The sequence below is a fragment of the Calonectris borealis genome, chromosome 16, assembly GCF_964195595.1.
Source record: "Calonectris borealis chromosome 16, bCalBor7.hap1.2, whole genome shotgun sequence".
NCBI lineage: Eukaryota > Metazoa > Chordata > Aves > Procellariiformes > Procellariidae > Calonectris > Calonectris borealis.
In genome coordinates, this window is record NC_134327.1 from 17412988 (window position 1) to 17435134 (window position 22147).

Here is a 22147-nt window from a genome sequence, read left to right on the forward strand (position 1 = left end):
GCCATCAGCTGTCTCTCGAAGCGTGGGAAGCTGCACTGTATTTGGTCCGGAGCGGGCTCTGTGTGCTGTGTTGCCATGGTGTCACTTCAAAGTTTCAACACCACATAGTACGTTTCACCGGGATCGCTTGATTAATGGCCGCAGTTGGGCAGCGTGAAGCTAGGCTGCTGGCGTGGGAGAGGGGTGGGAAGAGGCGGCTGCCAAATTAAGGGATGTCAGTTTGAGAGTGGGATGGCAGCTGGAGAAGTGTTGCATTTCCACAATCACTTGAACGGCACAGCTGTAGTGCACTGAGGGATAGGTCACTGCACAGTTACTTAAATGTTTCTTGGCTTAATCTTCCTTCTAGCAGGCTGAGCTGACCCTTCTGCCTTAATTAAAACCTCTCTTATTGTCTCTGTTAAGGTGGCCTCTGCCAGGGTCTAAAACCAAGTCGCCACTCAAGATCTCAAACACTCAGCACTGTTAACATTCCTTAGATTTGGCCACTTTATCCTCCTGTCCTCTGAAGCATCCCTCTGACCTGGGCTCACCTCTACGCCTCTGCCAGCTCTGGAAGGACGGAGTGTCAGTGGGTTGCAGCGTGCTACTACAGCCCCGGGGAATTGCAGCTTTCTGATGGCAACGTGCAGTCTAGTGCAGTGCAATAAAACGTGGCTTCCAGGAGAGGGCTTTGCTGCATAGCCAAAGAGGTGCATGGGGAAGCATGCCCCTCAGGGAGGGAAATTCCTTCTTTACGGAATCTTGTACAAACAGTGATCACTTCAAACACTGAGTTGCTGTATTGCTTCATTGATCCTGTATGTTTTACTCCAGTTTACTCTGACCAGGGCTGGCAGGCCATGCTGGTTGCTCGTCTTGTTCAGGGTCCCTGGGAGCCAACAGCAGGGGCTGTGGAACCCTTCTCTCTTTCGCTCTGTGTCTGCTGGTGGCTCTTCAGAATTGCAGCGGCTCGGTGTAAGGAACAGCAAAGAGCCTGTGAGGGGCTGTGCAGGAAGGTAACGAAGTCACTGATTGAGTGGAGGCCGTATCTGCTTTGTGTGGAGCAGAATTTCCCAAGATGATCCGGCTCCACCAGGGCAATGACAGCTTAACTGTTGGCTTCTGGCTGCAGTGATCTGCAGTGCTTGCGCCTTGGTCCCGTGCGCTGGACTCTCCAAGCCACCCTGGAGCGACCGATGGCTTGTGTCGGTGGTTAAAGGCTAGCTGGGTGTCCTCTGCAGTACCCGCAGGTCCAGCACGTTGCAAAAGCACGGAATATGCCTGCCAGGACCATCTGTTCTTTGCTAGCCAGGGCTGAAGGAAGCAACTTCCATTGATGGGGAAGGGAAGCTGTCCTTGTCCCAGCTTCAGCGGGGTGGGACGGTGCCTGCCTGGAGGGGGAAGGCAGGCAGGCGGGCTGAGGCGCTGCGGCGGGTTCGTCTGCTGTTCTCGGTTATTTTTCATCGGCGTTTTGCTCTGCGCCAGCAGGCACAGGATGGGACGAAGGGATGAGAACAGGCAACAGTTACTTCTCCTGGCGCGTGGTGCTAGCCAGCAGCAGCAGTGCCTGGCCGACGCCGGGTCACTGGGCAGCGCATCCGTGGGGCGAGTGGGAAGAGTGAAAAGATCGTTAACCAGGTCAGGCGCAGCTATGCTCAACTACCAAAATGTCACCCCAGGTGACCGAGAGGCAGTGGGAGTGGTGGGATCAGCTAAATTTACCCGGATTCTTGGGTAAGTGTGGGATCTGTTCTGTCCACGAGCCGGCTCTGGGTTTGGGAGCGCCACGACAGGCTGCAGGGAAGCGAACTGCCTGGTTGCCGTTTCTGTCACAGAAAACACCGCGTCAGGCACAAACTCCAACACGAATTTCCCCTCACGAGATACCTCGTGTCCCGTGCTGGTGACCCCCACCGCCGCCCCGGGAGCCTCCCGCCTGGGCGCGGGCAAACGGGCACGACTGCAGCGGCGGCGGGGCCGCATCGGGCCGGGCCGGGCCGAGCTGCTGCCAGGCGAGGGGGCGCGGGGCCGGCGCTTGCCGTGGAGCCCCGCCGCGGGGGAACGGCGCCTGGGCGCCCCACGCGTGTCCCGCGGCCGCTCTCTGCCGCCACAGCGGGAGCAGCAGGCGGCGCGTGGCCGCAAGCAACGGCCCCCGGAGCACGCGCCGTGCGATTCCCGTTCCGCCCCGCCCCGTCTCGCGTGGGGGCGTGGCGCGGCGTGTCCGTGGCTCTTTAAGTGCGGCGGGCGGGGCGCTCCCATGGTGCCCCGCGGCGGGCGGCGTGGATTTTAAATCCTCTCGGCCAATGGGGAACGGCCGCGGGCGCGTAACGCTCCAGGGCCAAGTTTGAATCGGGCAGCGCCTGCCTGCGCCCGGCCTGCGTCCTGCTGCCGCTGCCTGCGCCCGCCTCGGCCTGCGTCCTGCTGCCGCTGCCTGCGCCCGGCCTGTGTCCTGCTGCCGCTGCCTGCGCCCGCCTCACCCTGTGTCCTGCTGCCGCTGCCTGCGCCCGCCTCACCCTGCCTCGGCCCGGCCCGGTTCCCGCTCCCCCAGCACCCGCAGCGGCCCGGCCCAGCATGAGCGCGGCGGGCGGGAAGGCGGCGCGGCCGGCGGCCCTGGCGGAGCCGGCCCGGGCGGGCGGCGCGGTGGCGGCGGGCGGGAAGGAGGTACCGAAGGTGCTGGTGGACCCGCGGACCCGGCGCAGCTTCGTGCGCGGGCGGTTCCTGGGGAAGGGCGGCTTCGCGCGGTGCTACGAGCTGGCGGAGGCGGAGAGCCGCGAGGTGTTCGCGGGCAAGGTGGTGCCCAAGTCGCTGCTGGTGAAGCCGCACCAGAAGGAGAAGATGTCCATGGAGATCGCCATCCACCGCAGCCTGGCCCACCGCCACGTCGTTGGCTTCCAGGGCTTCTTCGAGGACGCCGACTTCGTCTACGTCGTGCTGGAGCTCTGCCGCCGCAGGGTGAGGGGCCGCGGGGGGCGGCGGGGCTGGGGGGGGCGGCGGGACGCGCCGGTGGAGGGGGGGTGTCGGTGTCACCCGGTGCTGACCGTCCCCCGCAGTCGCTGCTGGAGCTGCACAAGCGGCGGAAGGCGCTGAGCGAGCCCGAGGTGCGGTACTACCTGCGCCAGACCATCCTGGGCTGCCAGTACCTGCACAACCACCGCGTCATTCACCGGGACCTCAAGCTGGGCAACCTCTTCCTCAGCGACGACATGGAGGTGAAGATCGGTAGGTGCCTGTGACGTGACGCCCTGCCAGTCCCCCATGGCTGCCCCACAGCAGGGACCCCGGCCCTGGGGACCAGCCATCCAGGGCATCTCCGGTCATACCCCATCTCTCCCAGGTGACTTTGGCCTGGCCACCAAAGTGGAGTACGACGGCGAGCGCAAGAAAACCCTGTGTGGGACCCCAAACTACATTGCCCCGGAGGTGCTGGGCAAGAAGGGGCACAGCTTTGAGGTGGACATCTGGTCCATCGGCTGCATCATGTGAGTCAAAATGCCTCTGTGCGGCCATGCCGTGGGCTGGACGTGGGGCTGGGCAGTCCCTGTGGTCCAGGTCTCGTTGGATGCTCTGGGCTTCAGTGTGAGTTGAAGCTTTGGGCGTGCTGTCTCCAGAGTGCCTGCCTGGCTGAGCCCCGCTGCCAGCCAGCACACGTCTTTCCCCGTGCTCCGCACACGCTGGTGCGTGTGCGTCTGCAGGCTGATCTGCTACGCAGCATGGCTGTCTCGAGGCGTTTCCCAAAAGCCCATGCTTCCTAACTGGAATTTCCCCCAGAGGGTACTAGATCCCAGCTTCCCTTTTCAGGGGGCAGGAACCAGGCACAGTACACATAGCCATCTGCGATACTGCGTATCCAATGCCAAGTGTTCCCTCTGCCAGGAAAGTCCCAGCGTGTCCTTAGGATGGGGTCACTTCTGCACGCAAGTCTCAGAGTCTCTTTTGCAAAACTGACACGCTTCTGTCTGTAAACGCGCAGGTACACTCTGCTGGTGGGGAAACCGCCTTTTGAAACTTCTTGTCTAAAAGAAACGTACATCCGAATCAAGAAGAACGAGTATACTATTCCCAAGGTATGGCGCTTCCCGTGGGTGGATCCGTTCACCTCGCAGCAGTTTTCAGTCAGTGTCCTGCTGCACCACCCTGTTTCTGGCACTTAATGGGCTTTCGCATAATGGTGGAACCACTCTTATTGTGGAGTGCTAGGAAGGGGATGTTCAGTCAGTGGTGGAGTGAACCTGTAGGGCCAGCTTCCTCTCGGGGAGCCAGCAGCTTCCCCACTGTAATCCAGCAAAAATCCAAGCTGGGCTGTTGGCATATGGGGTTAGATGGACGTGCTCAAGTCCATGAGGTCTGGGCCAGGTCCCCAGCTCATTCTGCTGCTGTTGATTCGGTCTTGCTAAAGTCAGTTGACTTCAGGCTTTGCACGCTGTTAGGAGACAGCTCTCCATGCCTGCCCAATTCTGTTTCCCCAGGCTTGCATCCTGCTTGCCTGACGCAGCACAGGAGCTCTGCTCCAAGCAGAACTTCTCTTGGGTTGTATATCCCGTGCATTTGCCACTAGTGCGCGTTGTCCCCTGACCCTTGTCTCTAAACTCTACCTGTCTCCTCTTAGCACATCAACCCCGTAGCTGCTAACCTCATCCAGAAGATGCTGAGGTCCGACCCTGCCACGCGCCCAACTATCGACGAGTTGCTGAATGACGAGTTCTTCACGTCGGGATACATCCCCAGCCGCTTGCCCACCAGCTGTCTCACCGTTGCACCTAGATTTTCAATTGCTCCCAGTGGACTTGAACTGAATGGGCGAAAGCCGCTGACTGCACTCAACAAAGGTAAGTGCAAGTGTCTGGAGGTGGGGCTGGACTGCAGCGCTGGATGAGAGCCTGCAGGGCCTCCAGCAACATCCAGAACCATCAGTGGGGAATGTGGCACTCCCTCACCTCTTCTCCCAATTCTTACGAAAACCTGGAATGTTTCGTGAGCGAGAGAGTGGTCTCCTCGCTCTTTGCCCAGAACTAAAGCAGGGAGGAAGTATGAGCACTAGCTTTAGCTATACGCTATACAGTGTGTTTCTTATAGCTACATAGAATGTAAGTCTGGCGCCTTTAGAAACCTACTCCCTGGTCATGCCTCCACTCTTCTCTTTCCTGGCCCAGGACCAGACAGCCCTGCACTAGAGAACTTGCCTGAAAAGGACGATGTAGCTGGGCTGCGGGAGCTGGGAGATGCTGTTGACTGTCACTTAGCTGACATGTTACAGCAGCTGACTGCAGTCAACTCGGCCAAGCCCTCTGAGAGAGTGGCAGTGAGACAAGGTGAGTCTGGGGACAATCCCACAGGCCCTGGCCTTCCTGGATAACTCGCTTTTCTGTCACTCTGATGTTGTCTGAAGAGAGAGACCAGCTGACCTTAATTTCAAACTGGAAGGCTGAAAAGTGATGTAGTAGCTACTTACCTTCCTTTTGGCCTTGCTTTCTTGCTGGGGTGCACAGGATGCTGTGAAATGTCTTCTAACAAACTCCTTTCCTCTTTGCAGAAGAAGCTGAAGACCCAGCCTGCATTCCCATCTTCTGGGTTAGCAAATGGGTGGACTACTCAGATAAATATGGTCTAGGTAAATAATACGGGGGCAATACTTCAGCCTTTTCTAGCTTCTGAAGAGGCTGGGGAAAGCTTTGATTTGAGTTTTGCATAGGTCTGGTTCTTTAATCACAGTATTCCAGTGCGTGTGTCCAAGAACACCGCCGGGAACATTACCAAATACCCAGTGAATCCAGAGTAGTAGTCACTGAACATCAGCCCTGGCCACTTTAAGGCAGAAAATGGCTACCTGCTGCATGCGGTGGCTGGCCTCGCTCTGCAGTAAGCACATGTACCCACTGTGGCAGCTAAAGTTGCTTCTGCAGCAGGTGATGCAACAAGGGAGGATGACAAATTCAGAGGAGGAGAAGCGCCACCCAGACCTCCACGAAGAGGAGAATCTTTAGACTTGGTGGGGACTTGGTGGGGTGGCTGTCAGGGAACCCCTAGATGATACAACCTTCTGCCTTTATATTTCACACAACTTGTGGTCCCATGTATTTGAAGGCCTAATGAGCTCCCTTTTGAACTAGGTTACCAGCTGTGTGACAACAGTGTTGGAGTTCTCTTCAACGACTCCACTCGTCTTATTATGTACAATGATGGGGACAGCTTGCAGTACATCGAGCAAAACAGCACCGAGTCCTACTTCACTGTGAGATCCTACCCCTCTGCCTTGAACAAGAAGGTCAGTCTCCTGGGGACGGGAGCCCTCGCTGGGGGGTGGCTACTCCTGGTGAGACTTCTGCCAGCCTTGTTGGGTTTTGTTGGCAGGGTGGGTCCCAGAGAGGATCATCTGTAACTTGGGGTCGCTGGCATTCTGCAGGCTTCTCTTGGCTGATAAAACATGGCTCCAAGGACAGACATAACAGCTCTAACTGCTTATTTCTGGTTGCTATCTGAGGCTCATTTATGAGCAGCTTCAGAGAATTAAGTGCTCACAAGACTTGCATGTACTGAAATGTTCAGCAAAGTGAGTCTCAAGTATCACAGACGAAGTTAACTTTGAGTATGAGAATTTGCACAAGTTTGTGCAGTGACACCTCAAGCTCTGAAAAACGTAAGGAGGCTCTGGGACTGTGATAGCAGCCCCCGCCCTCCCCAAATAGCAGGGGTCATCCTCAGCCTGTCTGCTCACAGCCTTCCCTGTCTGCAGATAACACTATTGAAATACTTCCGGAACTACATGAGCGAGCACTTGCTGAAGGCGGGTGCTAACATCACGCCACGGGAAGGAGATGAGCTGGCCCGTTTACCCTACCTCTGCACCTGGTTCCGGACCCGCAGCGCCATCATCCTGCACCTCAGCAACGGCACCGTGCAGATCAACTTCTTCCAGGTGAGGCTGCTACTCTGGGCCGTAGCTCCAGCTGCTGAAAGAGCTCTGCTACATGCAGTGCTGTATGCAAGGCAGCAGGAAGGTATAGCCTGAGCTGAGACTTTGCCCAGTGAACCGGGCACTGGGAGGCTCCTTACTCCCCTTGCCGGTGCAGAAACCGCCCAGGCACTCCTAGCTTGTGAAGGGGCTGTGTCTGTTAGCGGGAGGGAGGCTGCTGCACAGTCTCGGGCGCAGTGGTCTTGAGCTGGCTGGCCAGATTGATTTGTTCCCCTTTGCTGCAATCTATGGATAAACGCTGCAGCATGGTGCTTTGTCAGCACGCTTCTGGGTGCAGCTGGGATGCCCCGACTATAAACTTTAGAGATGGTTCATGCCCAGAAAATGCAGTCCCCAAGGAGCAGAGTGCTCAGGGTGACGGTGTGTTCTCTCCCCACAGGACCACACCAAAGTCATCTTGTGCCCTCTCATGGCTGCTGTCACATACATAGATGAGAAACGGGACTTCCGCACGTACAAGCTGAGCCTCATCGAGGAACACGGGTGCTGCAAGGAGCTGGCCAGCCGGCTCCGCTATGCTCGCACCATGGTGGAGAAGCTCCTCAGTTCAAAGTCTGGCTCAGCCCGTGTGAAACCCTCTGCTTAGACCTTGTTCTCGATGGACTCAACGTCTGTGCCAAACGGTCCCAGCTGTGGATGAGAAGGTCTGGTAGCATCCCTGCTCACACTGTAACCTCCTCTCATATAGCTGGGCTCCCACTCCTGGGTATGGCCTAGTTGCCACAAGGAAGCCCCTGATGCTGTGGGGACGGCGTTGTTCACTCTGACTGGTACCCAAAGGTTTCTTGCTCCCCACTCCTAATAGAAAGTCTATTTTTTAACTGCATACCTAGTCTTTTTTCCTAACTTCCCAAAGCCAAAAGTCTGACTCAAAAACCAGCCCTCTTGTTTGAGGCTCCTGGGCCTTCTCTTGAGAAAACAAAGCACGGGGAGAGCAGAACTATCATGTAAGTTATTTGTACATGTCTGTGCTGATGCTCTAGGCTTTTGTTTCCTCTTGTAGAAATTCAGGTAAGATATTTAACATGCCCAAGGTGAGACTGAGCAATCAGCCTTTTAATACTGAAATTAATCTACCTGAAACCTAAACTTTTGTATATTGCGTAACTTGATTAAAGATTGTTCATTGCAGTGTCCAGCCTGTCGTGGTTCCCTTTGGCTTGCTGTGAGGGAGGGAGCAGCACCTTGCCTCTGGCTTCCCCTCCAAGCAAGAACTGTCCTCTTCATGAGGTCATGCTGTCTGCTTGGTTGTGCTGATCTCCCCAGCTGTGCTGCAGGAGAGGAGACTGTGGGGTGACAGATGTGCTCTAACCTGGAGGCTAACAGCCCTACCTTCTCTTTTCCCATTTGATTGGCTCTCTTTACGACAGGAAAGATGCTCAAAAATGTGACTATAGAATTAAGAAAAGTCATCTACTGTAGTAGACTTCAGCAGCAGCCCAGTAAGCTATGTTGGGTTTTCTCTCACCGTTGCTGACTGCCAGCACCTATGGGTGCTCTCAGGCCAGTTTATTTTTAAGAAGGACAAGCTTTTTAGTTTTTATTTTTTTATAACATTTTGTATAAAATGCTCTAGGCCATACAGTATTCTGAAAACAAACCAGGTACAAACCCCTTTTACCTGTGTAACAAAATCCCACACCCCCGCACACAGAGGAATCGGACTGTACAAAATTATTGCTGTTCTGGAGAGGAAGCCTTGCCGAGGGGCTCCCAGGCTGCCTGCGGACCCAGCGGGTGCTGCACTTGGAGGCTGGCTCGTATCAAATACATGCTCATGGGCATGCAGTAAAACAGAACACCCATGGGATACCTGCCCTGCGGCAGCAGGAGAGGCTGCGGGAGCTGCAGGCACAGGCGTGTGTTCAGAGGGAAGGGATCCCTGGGGAGAAGGGGTTTCCCTGCCTTTGTCCCCCGAGACAAGCTGCGCTGCTGTGCGAGCTGCTCGGGGCTCCTGGGCACAGAACTGACGTGGGGGGCCTGGCATAACCACAGGCTGCTGGTGACCGAGAGGGAGAAAACCTTTTTCTCAGCCCAGCTGAGATTAAAAACTTCATTATTGGGCTTGTGCTGGAGGCCCCATGCCTCCCTCCGGGGCTGGTGGCACCTTGCCCTCGGCAGCCCTGATGCAAATCGCAGGTCCAAGCCCTGGGGTGGCTCCTAAAAGCTGACGCGCTGCGCCTCGGCAGGGCTGAAGGCTCGTCTCCAGTGTCAGGCCTGGTGTATCGGTCCTGGTCGCAGCCACGTTGGACACGTGCTCAAAGAGCAGCTTTCCCAGGCACGTGCCAGGGGAGGGCAAAGCGCGCCGATCCCTGGTGGACGCCCCGTTGGGACCCGGCCCAGCCCCGCTGCATCGCTCTGCTGGCGGCCCTCAGGAAAACCCAACATGTTTTCTTTTTTCTTCTCAAACACCATGTCCGCAGCAGAGATTTTTTTAGTTCTCTGACACAAATGCTTTAGGCCACTGAGCCTGACTGTGAGCGTTTGCAAAGGTGGGTGCTCAGGAGACCCCAGGTGAGAGCCACCCTACGCTCACCTCTTCTGGACCACGCTGCCTGTGACTCCCGTGTACACTGGGTGACCAGCCGGTCCTGGGGCCCCACCTCGCCCCAGGGAGGGGGAGAAGGACGCCGGAGACCCCCAGGGGCTGCTCCCAGCTGCTGCGAGACGGGGCTGTGGGCACGGGCAGGGCGGGGAGGAGCAGCCTCAGCAGCCTCGCGCTGCGGGTGCTGTCCCGGCATGTGTCCCCGCTCACTTGCCGTCGCCTGCCGGCCCCTGGCAGTAGTAGGAGTGGAAGAGCCGCTCCTGGGCGCAGACCCGCATGGCCCCGTGAGTGTGCAGCAGCAGCCGGGGGAAGCGGGAGGTGAAGTACTGCACGAAGCCATCGGGGACGGAGCCCAGGGCCGCCCGGACCTCGGCCGGCAGCTCGTGGTAGTGATGCTTCTGCAGGAGAGAGGGCGAGGTGAGCGGGCATGGGCAGGCGGCGGGGGTGCGGGGGAGCCGGGGGGGGGCCATACCTTGTTCCTCATGGCCCGCAGGAGGTCGCGCACCGAGCCCCCCTTGTAGGTGCGGAACTTCCTCAGGTCTGGGGAGAGCAGGAGAGATGCTGAGCGAGGCGGGACGTGGCCGGGGTGAGAGGCAAGAGTCTGCCACAGCCCCTGGTGCTTCCAGCACCGTCCCGAGCCCCCACGCCCTGGGGCGTGCTCGGCAAGGACCGCAGCCTGCGGCAAACCCGGGCACTGCTCTGCTCTGCCTTCCCAAGAAAGGGCTGGCACATTCACCCACCCCGGTTTTTGGCTCCTGGGCACGAGCAGGTGCCTCCTGCCCATAAAGGGTGCTGGACCCGGGAGCCCCATTCCCTGCCCGATTCTGCGTCAAAGGCGGCAGCAGGCTCAGGCTGCAGCGGCGAGCCTGGCCCCCGCGCACTCACCTGTCTGCAGCGGGAGGGAGATGTGCATCCTCCAGTTGGTCCTCACCACCAACCGGCCCCCTGCCTCCAGGGCAGAGACGATGGGCCCCTCGGCAGGCTCCTTCTCGATGCGGTCGCTGACGTCCTGCATGCCCAAGAGCAGGGACGGGGCGGGTATGGCACTGCCCTCACCCCACACCGCCCCGTCCAGCGCCAGGGAACAGAGCTGGCGCCGAGGGGGCACGAAGAGGTTTTGGCCCTGATCCCAAACCCAGGGATCCCCCACCCCTTGTAAAAGTAGCTCAAAATGAGCGCGTTGACCTAAATACAGCTGTTTCCAACACTTGTTTTTCAGAGCACACCTATGTTCGCTGCCCGGTGGGATGGCACACACTCACCTGGAAGAACTGCAACTGCTTCTCCTGACTCCAGAAAAAGGGGTGCACAAGGACGACGGGGGCCGAGGGCCGGCGCTGGGGCTCAGGGCTGATCATTGTCGCAATCAGCTCTCGCGCAACAAGCTTGTCTGGCAGGCGAAACAACACAACGGAGAATTAACCCCCCCGAGAAGGACTGGGAGCTGCGCCCCTTGTCTCAAGGCTTCCCCGCGGGGACATGCCTGTGGGGAAGGGTCTCACCGTGAGTTTCTTCCTGCAGGCAGCTCAGCTGGTAAGAGCCCGACAAGATGTTGGCCTGTCGCCGCAAGCTGTCCCCAAACGGGTGCTGCCCTCCTGACACCACGTAGTAGAAGATGCAGCCAGCTGAGAAGATGTCCACAGCGCACGTCTGCAAAACACAAAGGGGGAGATGGGACCCTCACAGCAAAGGGCAAGGAAAGCTTTCGCCTCCCCACTTTTCCATTCTTTTATGTGAATGCCTGGTCATTTGCCACAGAGCTGCTGGAAAATGCATTGCACCAGGGCTTCTGCCTGCCCTGCTTTCTGGAGTCAGCGAAGCATCCATCACATCGGGTCCTTATCAGGGAAGAGGTTTTCAGAGGCAGACAGAAGTCAGGACTTCATGGCTAGACGGACACGCCAGGGCTGCTGGTGTCTCACCCAGCTGTGCAAACTGACCCCAGTACAAGGTTATGTGGAGCATGCTGCCAGCACCAGTACGTGCCCTGCCAGGGACCAGTACAGCAACCGGCTGCCAGCAGGAACAGGATTCCCTGGGCTAAACAGACGAACAGAAGCATAACCTTCGCAGCGAGCCATGGCCCCCTCTGACCTCCCCACCCCGAATTTCCAAGGACTGTAGCCAGATGAGATGCCCTGTGCTGAACACAGTGGGCACTGTCCTCCCCCAGGGCAGGAGAGCAGGGGCAGCTGCTGACTAGGGCAGTCCTGGTGAGGAGCATTGGTGCTCTGCATCTGGGCTGGCTTGGGCTCTTGGAGCTTTTGTCTTAATTGTGCATTTCAGCAGCATGCTGCGAGACTGCCAGCATGGGGGACTCTGCCACGACGGGCTCGATGAAGACCCTAGGGCAGGGGAGGGGTCTGCGGCTCACTGACAGGGTTCTCCTTCGGGGCCTCCTGCAGCACCTCGGGCGCGATCCAGCCCTCAGTGCCAGGGATGCCGGAGCGGAGGCTGAAGCTCTGTCGTCCCCCCTGAAGCTTCTTGCAGAGGCCGAAGTCGGAGATGACAGCTCGGATCTGCCCGTGGCGATTTGGGACAGAGATGAGGATGTTACAGGGCTTCAGGTCACGATGGACTGGAAGACAGAGTGCACAGTGTCACCTGCCAAAGCGGCGGCAGGGCTGAAGCAGAAAAGGGCTCTCCTGCCGCCCCGCACACTGCTGACCCTGGCAGCTGCTGCCTGAACCCCGCAGCCTCGGCGGAGGACGGGACCAAGACGGGACACGCTCCCTCCGGCCCCTGCGTGGCGGTGGGGCACTGCCCTCTTACCGATGCTGAGGGAGTGGAGGTGGGCCAGCCCAGACATGGTCTGGCGCAGCAGAGACACCGGGTCCAGGCTGCGACGATTGAAGCCGGGGCTTTCCACGTACTGAAACCACACAGAAGTAAAAAGAGATGAACTGAGGCCTGATTTACTGGGGCAACCAAAGCAAGGCTTGCCAGGAGAGAGACTTCTCACTAGCCTGACAGAGGTGGAAGGAGACAAGCCCATACGGAGGCCATTTGCGCCCAAGGCTTGCCATTTCCAGGTCTACCAGTTGGCATCTATTCCCTCTGCAGCAAACTGCCCTCACTTGTGTCCTCGGACCTCCACAGCTTCAGCAACACTCCTGCTTTATGGAGCGGTAAAAGGATGCTTCTCCTCCCCCATGCCGAGTCTCTTCCCAGCATGTGAACAACTGCCCTGACCGATGCGGAGGCTCAAAGCTCCCCTGCTCCCTCCTCAGAGGGCAAATCGGCAGGAGAACAAGGGCAGGGGCTTGACTGAGACAGGAGCAGTGCTGCTGCTCGCTGCTCTGCCTCTCCAAAGTGCCTCGCAGCCTGCCCATGCCCGGTCCGACCCCCGTTCCCCCTGACTCCTGGGAAGCAGGTTTGGAGCAGGGCTGCGCACCCGAGGCCAGGCAGGAACCCCAAAGAGGGCTCCGAACCGGGAGCTGCTGGCTGCCAACCCTGCCCTCGGGCACGCACAGCGCAGCTCCCGCGGGAGCGCTGCAGGACCTCCCTAACAGCACAGACAAAACCAGATGCGTGTCCCTGGGGACCAACCTGCAAACACGGGGATGGGGACATGCAGGGTCGATCGATGGCCCCTCAGCAGCAGCCCCATGCAGCGAGACCTGTGCCCCCAGGACTGGGCAGGGAGAGGACAGGGCTCACCTCCTGCAGCGTGGCGGAGCAGAGCTCGATGGCGATGTAGTGGAACTGCTTGTCCTTCTCGGTGCAGAAGTAGCGGACGACGTGGGGGTGCTCATCCGACTCCCGGAGCAGCTGGACCTCGCGGTCCACGAGATGGAAACACTCCGGCAGGAGACGTTTCACAGCCACGTTCCGACCATCAAACTGTCCCCTGCACAGACAGGACGGTGTCCATGCACGGCCCTCCCCAGCCAGAGCAGAGCCCAGCGCTGCAGATGCACAGCCTGGCCAGGCTCTGGCCGATGCTGGAAACTCCCCCTCGGGGTCCTCAGCTTGGGTCACCTTGGAGTGACTCCCAAAGACTTGTCAAAGCCACGGACAGGCAGAAATCTCTGCAGCGAGATGGAAATTGGGGGTTCAGGTTCCCCTTTTTGTAGGAAAATAACCTCCCTTGCTTTATGCTGTGTTTAGTGCTGGGGAAAGGGGCTCAGCCAAAGCCAGGGGAACCTTACGAGGGACTAGACCGGCCGCTGCTGAGAGCTGCCTGGAGCAGGCACAACCCAGCTGCCTGACAGCCTGGCGCAGGCAGGAGGGGAAAGGGAGCACAGGGCGCTGGTGCGAGGGGGAGACCTGCCCTGCGTACCTGTACCTGGTTACTGAAGGCCATGAGCCCAGCTCTCCAGAGGGGTTTGATGAGGACCATGAGAAGGGGAGGGTGGCAACCCATTCTCAAAAGCCCCTGAACCACCAGCCAGGGAAGAAGCTGCCTTGGCGCTGTGCTTGTGGCTCCCAGGAGAATGAGAGTGGAATGAGGGCAGGCACCCGGGGTACTACCCACCTGAAGACAAAGGTTCCTCCAGCTCCATGGCCCAGCACGTCCTTGGGGTTAAAAGAAACTTTCCCAACTACAATAATGTCTGGTTCTGCATCTGCAGAGGAAGACAGCCATCCTTCAACCTATGAGCCTTAGTCCTATACGAAGGACACCCAGTTCTTTTAACCACCTGGCCATTCTTTGAGCCCTCCTACTCTTGTAATAGCTTTCGTAGCCCATGCTTATCCAATAGCAGGTTTTGCACCTTCTCCCCTGTCAGCTGGGGTGCAGCCCCCTCATCTGTGGGGCATCTCTGCTCCTGCTTTGGGTGACAACGCCTTCGGAGAGTGAGCCCCTCGCGCCTTGCCCGTTCCCACGTGCACACACCTTCAGCAGCCGCTGGGACAGCCAGATCCCGGCTGACCATCCCATTAGCCAGGTCCTTCAGGCGGGCCAACGGGCTGGAGCTCTGTGAGAGCCGCGACGTGCTTCCCTGGCTCAGCCCCGGCTCCCCGGGCTCTGCAGGGACACCCTCCGCAGAGACCCGGCCTGGGAGCAGCATTTCCTGCTGCTGCTGCAGGAGCTGAATTTGCTTCTCCAGCTGCTGCTGCTGCACCGCATGCTGCTTCTGCAGTTTCTGGAACACAAACCACGGGAGCGCTCAGCTCCTGTGCCCAGAGAAGAGCTGGGACATCAGCAGGGCTCGGCACAGGCAGCGATTCACCGTCTGTCCCTTGCCCGGCCAGCAGAATGCTGCGCACCAGCTCGGCTCGTTACCACAAGCGCGTACAAGACAGCACGGGGGCTGCGCGGCTCATCACAGCGAGGACACCGCTGCTTGCACCACAAGGACAAGACAAAAGGGAGTCCCCAGCCCTTCAGAAGCGGCACTTCTGCAGCAGGCGGTGGGCTCTTCCACCGGCCACCACTCACCATGAGCAGGAGGAACAGGACTCCCCCGCCCAGCAGGGCCGTGCCGATGCCAGCCATCACCAGGTCCCAGGTGCCAGTCTCGGGGTAGACCTCCACCCACTCCCTCGGCGTGGGGTCCGGCTGGAACTGCCCCTCGCTGCGGACAGCCGGCTCCTCCGGGCCGCTCGGGGCCAGAAACTGCAACACACGCCCGGGGCTGGGTGACACCAGAGGGACGGACCACTGGGCACTCAGGTTTGGGATCCCCTCCCCACTGCAGCCCTGCACGCAGGACCCCCCCACTCGTGCCACCCCGCACTGGGAACCCACCGTCCAGCGCCAGACAGCCCAGACCCTCCAGCGACTCAGCACTGCCCAAGGTTCCCCCCAGTGCAGAGATGGGACCCAGCAGAGCTCCCCCACTCACATCGTCGAACACGGTCCTGGCGGGAGGAGCCCTGGGGATGATGGTTTCTGTTGTCTTCCTTAGGTTCTCCGGGAAGGCTCGTAGCATCGTCGTGTGGACCACAGGAGGCAGCTCGTGGTGCCCTGCGGTGGGAGGGAAACAGAGACAACCACCAGCTGGTGTCTGGTCACAGCTTCAGTCCCTCATCGCCGCAGCGCTGACGTGGGCTCGCCAGACAGCTCTGGCTCTCCTGGAGAAGGGGTGTCCCTTCTCATGGGAGGCACAGAAAACATCACAGCTACAGCTGCCGGCTCTGTCCCCAGGGACGGGGACCTGGAGCAGCAGCAGGCAGCGGAGAAAGGCAGAGGGCAAGGTCCCCTGCTCTCAGCATGCAGCGGGGGGCCTGACCCTGCTCCTCCGTGCCTCCCCTGCCACGACCTCGAGACACCTCCCTGATTTCCAAACATGCCAATGCAGTGTGGCCTCTCCTGCCATCGCACCTGTGACAGCAATCACGGAGCAGGCTAATTAACCCAGCGTCTGTGTGCGGGGCTGGGTGCACAACGGCACACCCACCAGCACGGGTAACTGTGAGCCCCGCTTCAACGGGTCTCTGCCCACCCCCGGGGTGGGGGTGGCCAGTGGCCCCTCCTGGGGAGGGGACAAGGATGGGCTGCAACCAGCCCCAAGCCAGAGTCACCGCAGTCCCTGAGGGCCCATTTGCCCCACTGAGCAAAGCAGGTTGGGCTGCCACCCCAAAACACACCGGCAGCTTGGGCTGCCCCTCCCCGGGGCACCCGCTGGGAGCGAGGACGCAGGGAAAGCCCGTGCGCCTTGCGGGTCCGCACCTATTAGGAGCCACTGGTTGTGGAGCGAGGTGATGCTGCCCTGCGGGTACTTGACATCGGTGCTGGGCGTGATCTCACACTCCCCCGACTCTCTCATGGTCACATCATCCGTGGTGGGGCCGTCGATCCTGGCCAGCGTGATGCCCTGCGGCTGGGGGTCCGACAGCTCGTGGAGCGCCACGCAGCTGGGACGTGCACCCGCCACAGCTCCCCCCGAAAGGGGCCAGCGGGGACACTCACCACCAGAGCCACGCTGCCGTGGACCAGGGAGGTCAAGGCGTAGAAGCTGGCCGCGTACTTCCCCACGTAGAGCGCTGGCCTGCAAGGCAGGGACAAGCATCAGCCTTCTGTCATGGATCAGGATGGCTGAGCAGAGGCAACGCAAATGCCACTGGCTGCCACAGCACAGGAACCACGTACAGCAGCTGGGTCTTGGTGGCAGCGAAATCCTTCACAGACTGGTAGCTCCACTTGAGGAGGTGGATGTCCTGCGAGTGGAAGGTCAGGTAGCGCAGGGTCTCCATGGCCAGGTTGAGGTGGGGGACGCGGCGGAGGCTGTCCTGGTGCCACACGTAGATGCCGACCACAGGCGAGCCATAGTTCTGTGCCCACAGGACCTCCCCGCTCTCCTTGTCCAGCGTCACCACCAGCCCGTCCCCACTCGAGGCGAAGTGTGCCATTTCTAGGCAGAGCCAGAGGGAGCGGGCGATGCAGCGGTGCTGGCCCGCACGGGGCTCTGTCCCCTTCCGCCCCCCCCTCAGTCCTGCCACTGGCCGTGTGCTGTTGCCTGCTGCCCTGCTCCCACGAGAGCCGTGGCCAGCACAGCAGCCGTTTTCCCCTGCAATCGGCACAGTCAAGACCCGCCGGCCATAGCAGCATCTCCCCAGGGTCCCCGCACAGCCAGGGTCCCGCTGTGAGCAGGGCGCCGGGGGAGCTGGCTCCCGCGGCTCCCGCGTGCACGGCGGCCACTCACTGTAGTGGTAGGACTCCTCGCAGAGCGGTGCCGAGTAGTCGGAGAAGGTGGCGTTCCAGCGCAGCTCCCGCGACTTGGTGTCGTACATGGTGATGACGTACTCTGGGGACGAGAGCAGGGCACGAGGTCACTGCCCAGCACCCCGTTCCTGGGACTAGGTGGACGAACGGGGAGCAGGACTGGCTTACGGGTACGGCCGATGTAGAGCAGGGGACTTGACGGGCACAGACCATCCCAGGCCTCTGTCGAGAGAGTGGTCTGCTTCTCTCCTGACTTGGGGTCCACGATGAACCAGGTGTCCTGCTTCTTCCCTGAGAATGAAAATACATTTTTTGTAAGTCTCTGCAGTCCTGCAGTAAGTCCCCAAGGCTTCCTCCTGTTTCCCCTCCACGACATGTTCCCAGGGGATCCCCGCTCAACCTCTCCTCCTGCCTGGCCCCGGGTCTGGCGGAGCAGCAGGTCTCTGCGTACCGGTGTAGAGCACGCCGTCCGAACTGCGGCATGGCGAGGACTGGACCAGCTCTGGGATGGTGAATGGGAGCTTCTGCAACACAGACGGCAGTGTGGACGCAGGGCCAGAGAAACGCCTCCCCGAGCAGCAGCCTTCCTGCCTTCAGGAGCAGGGTGGGAAGGAGAGATCCCCCCAGACAGTCCCCTCCTCCTCGCCTGCCTTCACTGCTCAACCCCAGAGCAGGACGGAGTGGTGGCGAAGGGTCCCAGCTGTATTTGCCCCACACCCACTTGGCTGACATCTTCCAGGTGCCAAGGACAAGCTGGAGCAACCGAAGGCCCCGGGCTCGCCCTGTCCAGCAGGTCTGCCGGGTCCCGCAGCCCGGTGAACCCCCAGGGTGCGGGCAGGCGGGATACATGCAGCCCCACAGCCCCACTGACCATCAAGCCTTCTTTGTTTTTTCCTCCCAGGATATACAGGCTGCCATCATTGGGGTCTGGAAGGAATGCTGGTCTGGAAAGGAGGAGAGAGGAGGATGAAACACGAGCTGCCCCGGGCACATGCCAAGGGCTGAAGAGGAGCTGCACTAAAGAAACCCCTTCAGCAGTTTGCTCCAGGGTGATTCACTACGGGGCTTGACCTTTCCTGGAATCCTCCAGCACTGCATTTGGTAGGAGATGAACTCCCACTCTGGGTCAGGACCGTAACTCCATACAGCCGCCCTGCACCTACCAGCCGTGCTGGCTCCGTGCCCTGCCTGCCCCAGGGGAGCTCTCTGCTGTCCTGCCTTCCCCCTGCACTTTCAGGTGGATTTTCCTCAATTTCTCTTCTATGCTTTTGTGCGTGGTGGTGCTGAGAGCTTCTGGGCTGTCTGTAGAAAGGCTACAGTTCAGCAGCAGGGAGCAGCTATTCCTCATCATCGTGCATGAAGTGCTAGCACAAAGGGTAGGTTTAAGGCAACGCTACGGCATGGGCTGGGAGGTTCATTTCTCCTTTCTTGCTGTGAATCTGTTGGTTCATCAGGGCAGTCGTGCACCTCCAAAAGGCTCCTGCACAGCCTGCAGGCTGCCTGCCCCGCAAAGGCACTGCCCGCGGGGAGATGACACTCACTCTGCCACATAAACCGGCACCTGCAGAATAGGATCTGAAAAAGAGAGTGAAACGCAGACGTCAGCAGCCTCTCCCCGCGAGCGGGGACTACGTGGCAGTGTTTACCAAGCGCAGCCACGCGCTGCCGTGCCCAGGTCCGCAGCCTATTTGCATTTCAGACCCAGAATAGGCACCACCAGCAGCGGGGGTACGGCCCCCCCAGATGCTCTCCCCTGTGCACAGCCGTGCCTGGGGCTGGAGCTGCGGCTGGCAGCGTCCCCGGGGCTGGAGGAACCGCCGGCCTAGAGCACAACCAGCAAGAGCCAGGCTGGGGGTGCATCCCCGACCCCCAGCTAGTGACAAGCCCAGGCTGCGAGCGAGCACCCCCCGGGTTGCTACTCACCATCCTTCAGGGTCCACTTGATGTCACCTCTGCTCTTACTCACTGCATGAAGGTTTCCATCCAGAGTGGATATGAAGAGCAGTGTTTCTGGGACAGTCACAGCACCGCCTTTGAGGCACTACGGACAGAAACGCCGTCATTGGAGAGCAGGGCCAGGCTTGGGGGCGAGCCCCCATGGCCCGGGCCATCTCGGGCAGCTCAGCAGCCCCCCCGCACCCAGCATGCCGCAGCAGCAGAATGTGGGGAGGAGTCCCAAGGTCCCTTCTTGTCCCCAGTGAGGCAAGACTGAGAGGGAAAATAATTTATTTCTTTGCACCAGCATATTAAATCTGCTTGTTCCTCCAGCTCCACCCGCACAGGACAACCGCAGAATCGCATCTGCTAACAGCTGTTCAGAGGTGCTGTGTTTTATAAATCCATGGCATTAAGCCCTGGCACTAAGGTCGCTGCGCTCGCAGTGAGCAGCACCACCGGCAGCGTGCGGCACCCGCGGTCCCTGGCTCCTGCAGCACCGGTCACGTCCCACCGGTGCAGTCCCGGGGCCAGCACGGCCTTTCCCCTCCTCTCCCCCGGAGCCAGCCGTCCTGCCGGCGGGGATGAGCTGCAGCGTGGCTGTTCCCAGCCACAACTCCCGGGTGCCTTTCTAAAGGCGACACAAACAGCCCAACTACCGGCTCCTTCCAGAAACAAACGAGTTGGGTGACTTTTCATGCCAGAAATGCAACTAATGCTCACCCAGGCCTTCAAAGCTACAGATTTCAGCTACGCTGATGTTGAGGGAGTAATTGCAAATTCACGCTGGGAAGAGGAGCTGCTGCTTCCGTGTATGGTGTCCGTACAGCAAGCGCCAGCTCAGCCGCCGCAGGCTGGCACGCACGCCAGCCTCACCCCGTCAGCAAACAGGGATCAGCAAACAGCACGGGGACCCAAACGGCTGCAGGGAGAGGCAGGGCCGGCGTGGCCGTCCCTGATGCCAGGGAGCCAGAGCAGTGCCCGGGCTCCACCCTGGCCACGATGCGGGAGCCAATCGAGCAAGCTGCTGCCCCGGTCACTCGTGCGGGGTGGCCAAAGGAGACCCCTTGGGCGCAGCACGCCACCCCCCCAGCAGCCCCCTCGCTGCCTCTCACCTGCTCTGTACCAGCTCCTGGGGCCTGAGCCGGGCACGGAGCCTGGCCTGGGGACCCGGCCAGACTACAGAGCGGGGACCGGCCGACAGCCTGTGCCAGGACGGTGCCCTACGTGTGAGCACGTGCCCATCTGCGGAGCAGAACCTGATGGCGGTAACAGACCAGCCATGGCACGGTGGGGCCAGGAGACACATTCTCCCTTGAATCACTGAAATTCCTCCAGCTCCAACAACATAGACAGCAGCCCCAATGGGTGCCAGGTCGCCTGTTCTCTGGCTATACCTCTTGCCAGGAGCACACATCGGCTCCCTCCTAACACACCTCACGACCACCCCTCTGCTTCGAGCCCAATTCTATTATTTGCCCTTCTTCTTGCTTAGTTTTTAAGTGAGGTCAGAGCAAGATTCCCAGCTCTCGCTTTGTCCAGAGGACGCGGTGGGGCAGGCAGAGGCGGGCGACTGCTCCCTGCCGCCGCTTCTCCAGCACTGTGCGGCCAAGCAGGCAGGCTCACTGCCGTCTGCGAGGGACCGGCTGTGGCGACAAGCCAGGCCAACAGACACGGAGCTCTTGTGGTGTGGCCACCTGCACGAGGGAAACAGAACCGAGACCACCGAGCCCTCCCAGCTGTCAGAGCTACAGCAGGCTCTGCACCCGTGGGCTCTGCTTTTCCCTCCCCCTGATACTTTACAGTTTCTTCCATCTCTTCCGCAACTACTGTTTTTTCGGTGACAGGGCACTTGAACAAAGGCCAGGCTGCCCAGCCCACTCCCCGCACACCACCACGGGCAGAACTGGGAGCGCTGGGCGCCCGGGAGCGGCCGTCCTCCCCTCCACTCCCAGCCCCGGCTGCCCCAGCAGCCGTTCTGGCCAGCCCTAGCCCAGAATCACGGCTGCTGTTCCCACGGGATGTCTGCAGGACCCGTGCTTTCCTGAGGCTCCCACCGCACCAACCTGGAGTCTGCAGCGATGCCGCTGAGGCCGGAGCTCAGCCGCGGGCTTGGGGCGAGCTCACTCCCCGTGACAGAGGGGGACGGCCGGGCACAGGCAGAAACACGGCTCCAGCGTCCGCTGCCTCCTTTGCCGGAGCAGTGCTACGAACATCTGCCAAAACCACCCCGGCACGCTGCCCTTTCCCTTGAAACGCCAACGGCAGCGGAAGCTGCCATCCGGCTCCCGAGGGGCAGCACCTTGCCAGGCAGCGCCTCTGTGGACAGGAGCAGGCAGGAGGGGGCCGAGGGCTCCCAGGGAAGGGGACTCCGCTCTCAGCCCTGGCCAGGCCCAGGGGTGGGGGTGTTTTCCTAAGCAGAGAACAACCTCCGCCCTGGGCGCTGCGTATGGCCCTGTACCCGGGGCGAGCAGCGCAGATCTCCATCACACACCCGCCAACACCATTAATGCACGGTCACGGGACCCCGCACGCAACCGCCCCGAACCCGCAGACAGGTCACAGCCCCTTCGCCTCACAAACCACGCTCTTCTGGGTGCCGGACCCTGCGCACCCACACACTCTCGACGCGGGTGATCAAGCCCTGGACTCACAGGCTGTCACAGGCAGGACGCTCCTGCCTGCGTCGCCATGCACTCACACCCACGGGTCTCACGCACACGCAGGGGCTGCGCCTGCCTGCACACCCACTCACGCCCGTGGGCCGGGGTGCTCACACGCTCCCGAGTGCGGGATGCTCGTGCCCACCCCGTCACGCCCAGGGGACACGTACTCACTCGTGCCAGTACCCCCACGCGCACTCACCCGCAGGGCACAGTCACGCACAGGTCCCCACGCTGGAACCACGCTGGCATCCACACTCTCCCACCCGCGCTCTCACCCGCGGACCCCGTCACACTCCCACGCACCCGCTCCCGCCCGCGGGCTGTGGCGCGGCCGTACCTGTGCCGGGGGCGGCGGGAGCAGCAGCAGCGGCAGCAGCAGCCCCCGGAGCAGCCCCGGGCGCAGCGGCGCGGCGGGGCCGCCCATGTCCCGGACATGC

The 22147-nt window shown here is 60.5% G+C and overlaps 2 protein-coding genes across 4 annotated transcripts; one reads left to right on the forward strand and one right to left on the reverse strand.

Annotated features, from left to right (window-relative positions):
• The first annotated feature begins 1896 nt into the window (after window positions 1–1896).
• Window positions 1897–8083, forward strand: PLK1 (polo like kinase 1). Its single transcript, XM_075165616.1, has 10 exons — window positions 1897–2934; window positions 3033–3201; window positions 3317–3461; window positions 3953–4046; window positions 4589–4808; window positions 5133–5291; window positions 5513–5590; window positions 6090–6244; window positions 6713–6895; window positions 7332–8083. The coding sequence occupies exons 1-10, from the start codon at window positions 2554–2556 to the stop codon at window positions 7536–7538; spliced, it is 1791 nt and encodes a 596-aa protein (XP_075021717.1). The 5' UTR covers window positions 1897–2553; the 3' UTR covers window positions 7539–8083.
• A 75-nt stretch (window positions 8084–8158) lies between these two features.
• On the reverse strand, window positions 8159–19069 carry ERN2 (endoplasmic reticulum to nucleus signaling 2). 3 transcript variants are annotated; one of them, XM_075165613.1, is made up of 20 exons: window positions 19033–19069; window positions 17981–18053; window positions 17561–17633; window positions 17278–17400; window positions 17090–17191; window positions 16537–16798; window positions 16357–16435; window positions 16117–16267; window positions 15290–15411; window positions 14884–15060; window positions 14338–14587; window positions 13975–14065; window positions 13158–13347; window positions 12270–12369; window positions 11876–12075; window positions 11000–11147; window positions 10760–10887; window positions 10383–10506; window positions 9970–10037; window positions 8159–9895 (listed from the first exon to the last, which is right to left on the reverse strand). In XM_075165613.1, exons 2-20 carry the CDS (start codon window positions 17981–17983, stop codon window positions 9704–9706), a joined length of 2583 nt encoding a protein of 860 aa, XP_075021714.1. In that variant the 5' UTR covers window positions 17984–18053; window positions 19033–19069; the 3' UTR covers window positions 8159–9703. The 3 variants fall into 3 exon arrangements, with proteins under 3 accessions (XP_075021714.1, XP_075021713.1, XP_075021715.1); XM_075165612.1 differs by lacking the exon at window positions 19033–19069 and adding an exon at window positions 18651–19015; XM_075165614.1 differs by lacking the exon at window positions 19033–19069 and adding an exon at window positions 18181–18421.
• Window positions 19070–22147: the final 3078 nt, after the last annotated feature.

Coding starts and splice junctions, on each gene's coding strand:
- PLK1 (XM_075165616.1), top strand. CDS start 2,554: ATGAGCGCGGCGGGCGGGAAGGCGGCGCGGCCGGCGGCCCTGGCGGAG. Junction 3,202..3,316: donor CGACATGGAGGTGAAGATCG/GTAGGTGCCTGT, acceptor CATCTCTCCCAG/GTGACTTTGGCCTGGCCACC. Junction 4,047..4,588: donor ACGAGTATACTATTCCCAAG/GTATGGCGCTTC, acceptor GTCTCCTCTTAG/CACATCAACCCCGTAGCTGC.
- ERN2 (XM_075165613.1), bottom strand. Junction 12,370..13,157: donor GCTCCGCCACGCTGCAGGAG/GTGAGCCCTGTC, acceptor GTGTGGTTTCAG/TACGTGGAAAGCCCCGGCTT. Junction 11,148..11,875: donor AGGCCCCGAAGGAGAACCCT/GTCAGTGAGCCG, acceptor TGTGTTTTGCAG/ACGTGCGCTGTGGACATCTT.